The sequence below is a fragment of the Micromesistius poutassou genome, assembly GCF_964030765.1.
Source record: "Micromesistius poutassou genome assembly, chromosome: 16".
NCBI classification, from domain to species: Eukaryota; Metazoa; Chordata; class Actinopteri; order Gadiformes; family Gadidae; genus Micromesistius; species Micromesistius poutassou.
Window position 1 is genome coordinate 14,234,597 of NC_140286.1, and position 12,783 is coordinate 14,247,379.

The 12,783-nt window shown below is 49.5% G+C and overlaps 1 protein-coding gene across 1 annotated transcript in view; it reads right to left on the reverse strand.

Moving 5' to 3' along the window:
• The window catches only part of pde4ca (phosphodiesterase 4C, cAMP-specific a), a 31,331-nt gene extending 23,136 nt beyond the window's left edge, over window positions 1-8,195 (reverse strand). The window contains 1 exon segment of the mRNA XM_084480444.1: window positions 7,844-8,195. Within this exon segment, the coding sequence (XP_084336570.1) occupies window positions 7,844-7,971 (128 nt within the window). The 5' untranslated portion in view covers window positions 7,972-8,195.
• Between the last annotated feature and the right edge of the window lie 4,588 nt (window positions 8,196-12,783).

A 12,783-nucleotide genomic window follows, 5' to 3' on the forward strand; every position in this document is an offset into this window, starting at 1 on the left:
GGACGCACTCACCCGAACTTGTCGCCACGCGTGGTTGACTCCGCCGTCGGGGGGGGTCAACGGGTGTGTGAATGTGTGCATGAATGGGTGTAAGTCGCTTTGGATAAAAGCCTCTGCTAAATCCCCCTGAATGCAAATGTAGCCACTGACCCTCTGCTGGGCCCCTGGGCCCCTGGGCCCCTGGGCCCCTACAGCAGCACGCTACACTTAAAGGAGAACTACTCTATTGTGATGTAAAGGTCAGGTCCTGATGGAGTCCCGCATGTGTTCACAACGCCGCCAAGCCACCGAGAACGTCAGCTGGGAAACAAAAACCCAAACAAAAGCGGCGGCGAGGGGAAGGAGTGTGTGAGAGCGGTGTGTGCGATGGTTATCGTCAACGCGGGCGGCCAGCATTGTGTGAGCGGCCTCTGCGGCCGCGACGGCCGTCGTCACCATCTGGGCGCGCGGTGCCTCTTCCTGGGATACCTTCCTTCAGACAACACAAGCGACGCCTCTGTGACGCCGCGGGGGAACAGGAGGTCCCGCGCCGCGCGTCACTGAGCGCAGCAGCGTTGCCATGGGGATCAGCGGGACAGCGTCCGCCGAGCTCCGGGGTGGTTGTGTTGTTGGCAGAACCCAGATGGGTTTTTGACTCAAAATTCGGGAGGACCGCTAAACTGGTCTCACAGAGTCCAGTGTTTAGTGTTTAGTACCGAGCGTGTCGGACGGCTGCCGATCAAGACTTCAAGGAAGCGGGACAGAGTCGTCCGTCCCCCACGCCTGCTCGGTGGCCAACCAATGGGGAGCAACGAGGACGTCAACAATAACGACCATAAGCATAACCATGAGGGGGACTGCCTCTGATTGGGTCGGTGTATTATGTGGAATGAACTCCAACAGCCCTCCCCGTTCAGACATTAGCAGGAGGAGAAAGGGTCTCAGGGGATATACATTTGTCAGAAGAAGGAGAAACAATATATCCCCGTCGGTACAGTAAGGGATGTTCATAGAACCAAGTGCCAAGCACCAATTGCTAGGTTAACCCTAGATAGCTAGGATAAGATGCTACACAACTAAGTACTATTTTTTGTGCCGGGACGTACAACATACAATAAGTGCATACATTAAGTGCCAGGATGTACAACATACAATAAGTGCATACATTAAGTGCCAGGACGTACAACATACAATAAGTTCATACATTAAGGTCCAGGACGTACAACATACAATAAGTGCGTAGGAGGAGTGGGAGGGGGTGACTATGCAGAGTCTAGGTGAACACTAGCTGATATTTTACTCTCACTCCATTGGATTTTGTTTTACTTGTGACTGAATGTGCACATAAATGTGTATATTTCTTGTTGCAAGCATATTTAATGCAAACTCTGAATGTGGTCTGCATTTTTATGCATTACTTGCTCTTTCTGCTTTGATGCGATTCCACCGCAAAAACTGTTCTCACGTCCGACTCGAGAGGACAGCGTTGAGACTGTGTAACTTGTTGCAAGACAATCTGGCGTGCTTTGTAAATCATGTTTACACTCTGGCTTGGTGCATAGTATAAACAGCGAGCCGGTCCTGAGTACTATACATCCCGTGTGCCATCGTGGCTGTCACTGTGTTAATAAGAACACAGACAAACAGAGAAGACTCCCTCTCAGAGTCTGGAGCTCAGAGTTATAACGCGAGCAAGATGGGAGGGGAAGCAACAATAATAAAACAGATCAGTGTCCATACGTGAAGAAAACTAAGGGGGATTTAACCTTAAGCAGGATCTAATGCAGGGGAAATTTGGGTCATCCATCTCTCAATATGGGTGTTGTGTTTTACTCTACTGCAGATATAAAGACGCTGGGGAAATATAATAGACTTCTAGAACTGACAATATACGAGGTGTGTGCTTGAAGGGTGCAATCGTGGGATGATAGACACTTGGCTACACACTAAATGCACATGCACAAAACACCACACGTACAACCACACACACAAAAACACACACACACACACACACACACACACATATAGACACAAATACACACGCACACACTCACACACACACGTCTGTTATTCTCCAGGATCATATAGCGCCACAAAGAAAACAGAGCAGTTGGAGGAGAGGAGCAGGAGGTATTTGGGTTGAGGAGGGGAGGAGAGAGGAGAAGAGGAGGTGAGGAAAGAGGATGTGAGGAGAGAGGAGAGCCATGAGCAGAGGAAGGGATCAGAGCTCGCAGCAAAATGGTCGTCAGAACACAGGCAGGAAGAAGCGATGCAAGGCAACCAAACGAGAACTGAAAAAACAATGTTGTTTTTTAAGGAAACGATACAGAAGATGAGAATAGACCAGAAACAAATAGTCCTTCTCGTTTCAAATAATAGGACGGAATCCTCCAATCAGCTGATATTTAAACTCATTTGCTGAGTGAGGGTAGGACTATATATTGCTACTTTCTCCGGCGAACATAAAACAAAATAAATGAATACGTAAAGTATTCAACATTAAAGTAGTTGATTCACATTTAACCATCCAGCCTAGTTCTACTTCACTTTGACTTTTGCAGTACGTTTGAGGCCAGATCATTGGAAAAATAAATTAAGGAAAACGGTCTCACACACAGTCACACAATTTTAATGATAATACTAAACAAAACCCCATCTGGTGTCTGGAAATGTCCTATTTAGCAGATGATGTCACTGGGCAAAAAAAAACCTCTCCTCTCCTCCCCTGAGCTGCCTCCTGATGGAGCGGCTCCGTCCGAGGACAGAGCGTTACCCCCCCGGCCACCGAGGAAGTCGTAAACACGTGTGTGTTCCACTTGAGGCTTCTTTTAATGCATCTGTTGCAGCTGTTTCAGACGTTAATTTGCATGCGGCCATGCCTCTCGTGTACGTACACGCGGGCGCTGACGAAACCGAGAAGTGTGCGTGTGTGTGCGTGTGAGAGTCAGAGAAGGGAAGGCCCGACGACAGAGAGCCGAACGGAGAGAGACGGAGAGAGGAAGCAGACGGAGGATGAAAGAGAGGCAAAAAGATAGACAGAACTTCTGAGAGAGAACGAAAGGCAGAAAGAGAAATAAAGAAAGATGGAAACGGAAAGAAACGAAAACCGAACGACATGCAGCAGAAATAAAGTATTAGGAAAACAAGAAACGCAAAAAGAGCGGAAAGGACAAAAGTGAGACATCAATAACAAAAAAAAATACAAAAATATCGAAACATAGAAGTAAAGAACAAAGAATAGAAAGATAGAAGGAAGGGACAAAATGTTGACTTATCCCTTTGTACCAGGGCCCGTCTCCCTCTCTCCCCGCGGTGGGCGAGAGGGAGAGAGACGCAGGGCGCTGCCGGGCTGCCGGGCTGCCAGGCCGGCGGTCCAGAGCTAGAGCAGACCCTGCGTGTCCGGGCTGAGGGTATCTCCGCTATGTGGAGGCGGAGGCATGACCTCATCGCGGCTCTCCTGAATCATCAGAGCTGAACGAGCTGAACCAGACGCACGGAGATAGAGGCTCACCTCTCCGCCGGTGGGCCCGTGCGTCTACAGGGAGGATATGAGACGACAGACCGGTGACTACGCGTCGCCCCAAGCGCGCCTGACGGCTGCTGGCGTCCCAGACGTCTGGACCGGGGCCAAGATCCCCACCGGGACGTTGGGAGGATTCCAGCGTGAAGAGGAAGAGTTTGTTCTCGCCGCAGTATGTGCACAGGTTGACTGTGAATCGGCGCGAGGTGTTGAGTTTCTGTAGAACCGCAGTTTTGGAGCTCAGGCTCGGTGACCTCACTTTTACCCCCTCCTGCCAAAAACTTGGCAGGAAAAAAACGAACCCTAACCTCACATCCAGTTACTACGCCCCGAAACTCACTCTTCCAAACGCCCGAGACACCTCACACAAAGTATAGACTTGTATACCTGCACTTGTGTATGCGTGTGTCTGTGCGTGTGTGTGTGTGTGTGTGTGTGTGTGTGTGTGTGAATGTGAGCATGAATGTGTGTGTGTGTGTGTGTGTGTGTATGTGTGTGTGTATGTGTGTGTGTGTGTGTGTGTGTGTGTGTGTGTGTGTGTGTGTGTGTGTGTGTGTGTGTGTGTGTGTGTGTGTGAATGTGTGTGTGTGTGTGTGTGTGTGTGTGTGTGTGTGTGTGTGTGAGTGAGTGAGTGAGTGAGTGAGTGTGTGAGTGAGTGTGTGTGTGTTTGTATGTGTGTGTATTCTGCGCTTTCAGTATATCCTCATTTACAAAAAAAAATGAAGAGAAATCACTTAAGACTTTTCCATAGCCGGCGATTACTGGGCTAATGCTGCGCGTCAACGTCACCTCACCTCCTCCTCCCTCCCTCCCTCCCTCCCTCCCTCCCTCCCTCCCTCCTTGGCCTTCGGAGGCCGCTGACGGTAACACACAGACGGCCGGAGCGGGGGGGGGCCGCCAGCAGGTTGTGACTGGGCCCCTTCAGCGCCTGCGGAGCGGGGACCACCGGCAGCAGGGACCACAGCTTGGCGGCAGCTGCGTTGACGTAACAACCTGTTTGGCTTTCTGTTTGCAATCGGACCTGATGCTGAACAGCAGTCACGTCAAGACGCCCACTTGTCAAGGTGTAGCGGCCGGTTGAAGGGTGAGCAGACGAGCGAGTGGGACGCACACAGATTGCAACAGCACGACTCAAAGAGGAAGGTGGGAAATGTGTCAAAATACTCGAACTAGACGATGGAAAGGAAGGGTTGCGTTCAAGATGCCAAGTATGAAGCGATGGATGTAGTCCACGTGAGTGGGGGTGACTGGGAAAACCCCAAAGGACTGAGAGTGGCTGAAAAACAGATGAAAATGCTTCTGTCAAAGGGCTGGAAGTATAAAGAGAAGGAGACGGAGAAGGAGGAGAAGAAGAAGGAGGAGAGGGAAACGGAGAAGGAGAGGAGAAGGGGAAGAAAAAGTAAAGATAGGCAGTGGTATTCCGGGGGGGGGGGGGGAATGCACACTTTAATTTGTAAGGTATGTCTTATAACATGTGAGCATTTCTCAGAGACAGGTTAAAACATGCATCGCCTGAACAAAAAATACACGAGGAGGGAAAAATGCTTGCAATTCGACATTCAACAACTTTTCGGTTAACCCTGAAATTTGTCTTCAATTCCGAGAGTGGGGGTCATGGCGATACTTGCTTCCCAATCCTCTGATTGGCTTGCCAACAGCATCAATTAAGTAAGCAACCATGCAGAGAAGATAGCACACATTTGACCTCTGAGCCCAGTTAAATAGGCTCTGGATCGGGCGTTGTAAACCTGTCCAACTACTGAGATATATACGTCCCAGTGGAACTCAACAGGGGGAAACAACAAGAGAGGATGGAGATGATAGCAACACAAAATGAATGAGTGAGTGAGTGAGTGAGTGAGTGAGTGAGTGAGTGAGAGAAAGACAGAGAGAGAGAGAGAGAGAGAGAGAGAGAGAGAGAGAGAGAGAGAGAGAGCAAAGTGATTCCTATTCTTAATGATCCACTGCTCTTCAGAAAAGCAGATATCGTTCTACATTTAGAGACTTGGATTGTGAAAATGAAGAATTCAAACCACACTGAAGAGAGACATCCTCTACATCCATCCCTGTCCTTCAGCCACCTCAGCTGCTGGTATAAAACACTTGTAAGTAATTCAATGTAAAGTGACAGAAGGTCACTGTGTGTGGGACCCGAGTGATGATGAGGAGCTACGCTAGGAGGGAACCATCTTATTACACTGAGCCGTGTGAAGCCTTTCCTGGGAGTTTGTAGCAAAGACAGACAACCATATTTCCTAGTGTGTAAAAAACAGACTATAGTATAGAAGTACCATAGATCACTGCTATAGTGGAGGAAGTCTACTTGCTTAGAGCTGGTCAATGGGCTTTTCAATCGCCTCCTACAGCAAGAGGCTTGGTATATATTCAACTTAAACACCTGTATCCCGAATGGGATGGATGAAGATTTGTCACTAAGTTGTTTCTTATAAATATAATGTATATGCTGTATGTTCATTTGTATGTATACATATATGTCATTATTCTCTCATCAATGGTCTCATCAGTCTGAAACATTAGTGACAATGATCATTATTGGACTGGATTGCATTTAAATACCACTGGTTGCTGTCAATGGTGGTGTGTTAATGGGTGTGGGTATTTAAGACTGGTTACACTGTTACATTGTCGCACACTGAAGAAGCCACACGCCGAAAGGCGTCTGTGCAAATAAAAGTGGATTTATGCATAGTGTGACCTCGCCCCTACTTGATCTGACCATTCAGGCCAGCAATCTAATCATTTGGAAAATAGACATTGAGTGAAGCCTGCTCCTATCCTAACTTACTTGCTAGAGATACAATGAAATGTGGCAGTTGACAAAATGTGTCGGTCCCGTAAAGGCCCCGTTAGGTTTAATGCGCACTAAAAAGGAAAGGATTGTTTTCATTGTATTCCCTAATCAGGGGAGTCTGTTTTTCAACATTACAATCTCTGGAGGGGAATCAAATGAAAACCATGACGGCATCGCTGCCCTCCAGAATACCATAGAAACATTCCTGTGCCCCGCCCAGAGCAGGGCCTTGAGAGACGACCAGAGAGGACCACAACGTAACGATGATGACCCCCCCACCCCTCTCTCGCTCTCCCACCACCCCCCGCTGACTCAGAGGATCATGTGTGAAGCAGCTTCACGAGCCACTGGGGTGTGTGTGTGTGTGTGTGTGTGTGTGTGTGTGTGTGTGTGTGTGTGTGTGTGTGCGTGTGTGTGTGAGAGAGTGTGGTGGGGGGGGGGGGGGGGGGTGCATGTACACATCTGGAAGTGTAGAAGGTCACAGCACTAAAAACGATGTGGTTTACGTATACATACTTTGTTTAAATTACAGAGTCAAAGTCAGAGGGAGATCGTGAGGGAGAGGAAGAGAGAGAAACAGAGAAAGAGAGAGAGAGAGAATGAGAATGAGAGATAAAAAGAGTGAGAGAAAGAGAGAGGCTGAGAGGGAGAGGGCTAGACAGGGAGAGAGGGAGGGTGTGTGTGTATACGTCTGTATTCCATGAAATAAACAAAATCCCATCTGCTATTTTCAAATTTGACTGCTAGCGTGACAGTCAGTGTGTGTGTGTGTGTGTGTGTGTGTGTGTGTGTGTGTTGTCGTGTGTGTGTGTGTGTGTGTGTGTGTGTGTGTGTGTGTGTGTGTGTGTGTGTGTGTGTGATACTCTTTGTACACGTTACCACTAGAATCTTTGGCAGCATTGGTAGAGTGCTTTATCATCATTCATAGTCAGGTGCATCATTGAATTCCTGATGCAACACAAATTTGTGTAAATAATAATAATTTCAAAATATGTCCCTTTTTAATTGGTTAATTTAGAAAATTTCACCTAAATGTATTCTGAAGTGGGAATACGAGTGCCTAAGCCAGTTTAGGTTGGAAGTTTACAAAGGGAGCCAACAATAGTATACTGGCAGTATAAAATCAGTAATAGACCTGGAATCAAATGTGCACAAGTCCTTCTGTGTCATTCTTATTGAAATTAATATGTAAACGTGATTAGCAAGAGAAAGGCAGAAATTAAAGGAGCTGTAAAAGGTACGCAAAAATTAATGGAGGGAGGGAGAGAGAGAGACAGAGAGACAGAGCTGGGAAACAGAGAGAGACAAAGCTGGGAGACAGAGAGACACAGAGAAAGACAGCGCTGGGAGACAGAGAGAGAGAGAGACAGAGAGAGGCAGAGCTGGGAGACAGAGAGAGAGAGAGAGAGAGAGAGAGACAGAGAGAGAGAGAGAGACAAAGAGAGGCAGAGCTGGAGACAGAGAGAGAGAGAGACAGCGAGAGAGAGAGAGACAAAGAGAGACACACACCGAGAGACAGAGAGCCGGGTTACCGTCTGCGTTTCTGGATGATGTCTATGGGTCGGTTGGTGGCACACGGCGATCCCCAGACGCTGGCGCCGCGCACCGTGACGCCCCGCTCCCCCGAACCCCACAGCCCACAGTTGGTCGGGACACTCATCTTCCTCTCGGTTCCTCCTGGTCTCCTCCTCCTCCTCCTCCTCCTCCTCGGCGTGGACGTGCTCAGGTCGCGGCGTCTGCGGCCATCGCCGTGGCGCCCGATCCCAGGGGTCCTCCTCAGTGCTGCTGCGTCTGCCGGGGTCCGCCTCGCGTCCAGTGGTCTGGGGCTCGGGGCCGGGATCTCTCATACCCCCGGCACAGCAGAAGGCAGACGGGCCCCCCTCCTCCCCCTCCCCCTCCCCCTCCTCCCTCCCTCCTCCCCTCCTCCTCCCCCTCACCCCCCTAGGTTCACCCTAGGGTCCCACGTGCGGGTGCGACGCGGAACGCCATGACACACGAGCAGCCCCACAAACACTTTGTTGCAGCGTTCTCCTCCGTCCTTCAGGGTCGCTGCTCAGTCCTCAGTCCTCACTCCTCACTCCTCAGTCCTCGCTCCTCAGTCCTCACTCCTCAGTCCTCACTCCTCAGTCCTCGCTGCTCACTCCTCCTCACTCCTCACTCCTCCTCACTCTTGCTCCTCAGTCCTCAGTCCTCGCTCCTCGGTTACTCCTCGTAAGATAAACACACTGTGTAATAACCCTGCCTGGGGGTGAGACGCTGTGAGAGACGTTGTGCAGAGCGCGCACACACACGTGCACGCACACACACACACACACACACACACACACACAGAGCACACACACACACACACAGAGCACACACACACACACACACACACAGGCAGAACAAACACACAGAAGCAGAACTGTGGTCGATTTCTGGTGAAGGAACAGACAGTCTGCTGTTTCACTGACTAGTTCTTCTGTCGACGCTTGTTGTTGTTGTTGCTGTTGTTGTTGTTGTTGTTGTTGTTGTTGCGGTGGTTGTCGGGGGGTCCTGCCGCTGTGGGGTGCCCGGGCGCCGGGGTCCGTGCGCGGCTACCGAGAGGAGAGCCAGCCCAAGCGTCGGCTCGGCGCGCCATTCATCCGCCCAGCGAGCTCAGGGCTCTTAAATGTGGCAGCGCTGCCCTCCCCCAGTCTGCTGGTTGCTCTTCCTCCTCTCTCTCTCTCTCTCTCTCTCTCGCTCTCTCTCTCGCAGAACTTTCTCTCTACTTACTACTCCTGCGACCGACCCTCTCTCCGTCGTTCTGCCAAGCCCTACTGTGGCTCTCTCCCTGTGCTGGAGTGTAGGAGCAGTGGGGGGCGGGGCGGGGGCGGGGGGGGGGGGGGGGGGGGTGGGGGGTGGGCGCCCACTCTGTCACACTAGTCGGGTGCTGTGTTCCCCTGCTGCAGCGCCCCACAGATTATATCTCGGAGCCGCAAGTGCGTCTGTGTGTGTGTGTGTGTGTGTGTGAGTGTGCAGCATGTGTGTGTGTGTGTGTGTGTGTGTGTGTGTGTGTGTGAGCAACTGGGCTTGTGCATGAGACGTGCGTGAAGGTATGTGACTGAGCAAGTGTGTGTGTGGTGTTCAGTTCAATGCATGTGCATGTGCGTGTGCATGTGTGTGTGTGTGTATATGTGTGCAATGTATAGGGAACAAGTTTCAGAGTGAGGTCAGAGCTAAGAAAGGGGGTGGAGTCAGAGGCAGCATGGCCACTGTTCTGTGCAGAATGTTTTACTGATCTTAACCCCTTCCTGCCCAGCATGCTGCCGACCAACAGGAACAGGAAACAGGAGACACACACACACACACACACACACACATACACACACACATTTAGAAACACATGTGCAAGAGCATTCACACACACACAACATGCTCTCGCTCTCTCTCTCTCTCTCTGTCTCTCTCTCTCCACACACACACACACATTTAGATACACAAATGCAAGAAAGGCACACTTTCTCTCTCTCTCACACACACACACACACACACACACACACACAATTCTCTCTCCCTCTCCCAAAGATGTAAAAGAACAAAAATGTAAAAGAGCAACTGCACACATACTTTATTAATCTTTCACACACACACACACACACACACACACACACACACTCACACACACACACAGTAGTCCATCAAGTATACCATCAAGTATACCATCAAGTATTCACCTACTGTTCACTGTGCTTATCGCTTCCAGATGGACTGGTGTGTGTGTGTGTGTGTGTGTGTGTGTGTGTGTGTGTGTGTGTGTGTGTGTGTGTGTGTGTGTGTGTGTGTGTGTGGGTGGGGGGGTGATGAGTCCTATCAGTAAATGGTGGTGACGCACAGGGCGGGATGTGAAGTGAAAGGATGATACAGAGTTGCTCCTTCCTTGGGGCACTAGACACTACAATACATACATATATATACATATACACACATACACACACACACACACACACACACACACACAAAATAACCTACGTAACAGCCTTTTGAGTGGCATGTGAGCTCCGAGACACTAGGACAATAAACAAAAGCAAATACATTAGTAGCTTGACATTGTCTGGAGCCAATACGCACAGGAAACAGTAGAGCAGAGCTCAGCAGAGGATGGAAGCCGACGCCACAGGCTGTGTTCCCACATCTAGATTAGGCAAGGCCCTGGATTTAGGACCAGAGAGGAGGTTCCCTGTGTGTGTGTGTGTGTGTGTGTGTGTGTGTGTGTGTGTGTGTGTGTGTGTGTGTGTGTGTGTGTGTGTGAGAATCAGACGGCTTAAGGCCACATTGCTCAAGCTCAGTCTTCTCTTTGAATTGAGTTTTTCTTTTCATCACGTGTTATAACAGCCTTATCAAGTTATTAAAAACTATTTGTATTCGCCATGCAGTCATTTGGTCAACTTTTTGTTGTCCAAGTATGTTTTGAGCACAAAGACATCTCCTTAGATGGACAGAGATGCATGGCCTTTAATGATACTGTCCCCTAACCAGGGTCCCTCCAAACTGATCCATATCAACGGCTCATAAAAACAAAACTGGATCACCAGCTGCAAAGTTAAATTCATAAATCAGATGGGATGTAGAGGAAAGAATGAGACGTTGAACGAGATACAGTACACCTGTTACATAACAGCATGTGGCTGGAGATACAGTACACCTGTTACATAACAGCATGTGGCTGGAGATACAGGACATTTCAATTTAGGGCATTTTGCAGACGCTTTTATCCAAAGGGACTTACAACTGTTCATACACACATCCACACACTGACGGCGGAACCAACCATGCAAAGCCACAGGCCGCCTGTGGGGAACAGTCAGGGTGAGGTGCCTTGCTCAGGAACACCTCGAATCTCAGCTAGGAGGAGCTGGGGATCCAACTAGAAATCTTCCAGGTACCTCACAACATTTCTCAGCTTTTCAGGCCATTTTGTTGGAAGGTGCATTCTTATTTACATTTTCTAATCAAGCTTTTTTTTTTCTCACACAAGGGAAAGCCAACATGTCTTAAATGTATATGAATATGTTTGTTGTTATTGCCTTTAGAGATGAAACACTAACATTTTCGTACGCATGAAACAATCGCTGTGTTTCTGTCCCATCGCGTGTGTGATCGTGTGAAAAAACTTCAATAGCAAAACGGAATCAATGAGCGACTGCCTATCAGGGGCTGGATGGGATACTGCAAGTGGGAAGACCGCAACAAGGGGCCGCTCCGTCCCCCCCCCACCACGGACCACCCTGGGACCCTTGTGCCGGAGGAGGACTTCCTGAAGAGAGTGGCACGTCACAGTTCTGCCTCAACAATGGAGCCCCGCCGCTCCCCGCGACCACAGCAGTCTCTATTCCCTCTCCCAGTTTCACAACACGTCGGGTATAAACACACTCCGTTCCCCCAGTCAACAATCACGTCCTCTTTAACCCCGAGAAGAGGACACAGAGGAGCTGCGTGGAGCCGCCTCCTCCCTGCTGCGGGTTCTACAGAGGAAGAATCCTCTCACATTAAAACAACAGAGCAAGATCAAAGACACACACACACACACACACACACACACACACATATGCACATACATGTTTGCACTTGCACACATACACGCATACACATGCATACTCACTTGCAAGAAAATGCGCACACACACACACACACACAAAGACACACACACACACCCACACACACACACGCACACACACACAACACACTCATAATATAGACTAGACACGTCATTGGCAATTACATGCATACTCAAACCCACACACACCCACACACACCCACACACACACACACACACACTCTGGTTGGGGCAGTAAAAAGGAGAACGTCTTTGCATCTGCGTCAGAGCGGTGGAGCAGGGTGGATGTTTGAAGTAAAACAGGCGTTTCTGTTTGGTTCTGGCCAACATCCCCGCGGCCCGCCTGCCAGGCAATCACTAGACTCTCCAGCGCCCGGGGGCCCAGCCCAGCCCACAGCCCTACGTGTCTCAGCCTACGTCTGAGCCTGGCGCCCAAAAGGCCCCCCCGAGCTCCACTCGCTGTATTAACATGAACTGGTGGAAGATATACTATTAGATTAGGCGCTCAACGTCAGGCGTCTCGACGTACACAGAAGGACCTCAGAGTCGTGCGGGATCTGTTACAGCTCATCTGGAAACCCCGCACCGTGTCAGCTTTAAAGGGAGGCTACAACTCAGTGGTTCACCACCAGACATAAAAGCAGAGTGACGGAAAACACACACAGGATATGCAGTCACTCTTTTTGTCATACGATGAGCTATTGCGCGTCGCCATTTGTTTTATTGGTGATTTCTGCCGGACGTTCCTACGTTCGCCGGTATCTGATCAGGCACGTAGTTTGTAGTTTTATATTTCCTACCCTTAACTATTAAACATTCAGGCAACATCTACTAAACATCTTCGTCTTCATGCCCTTTTTTGTTTCATGTTTGTTTTCGCAAAAAAAACGTGAATCC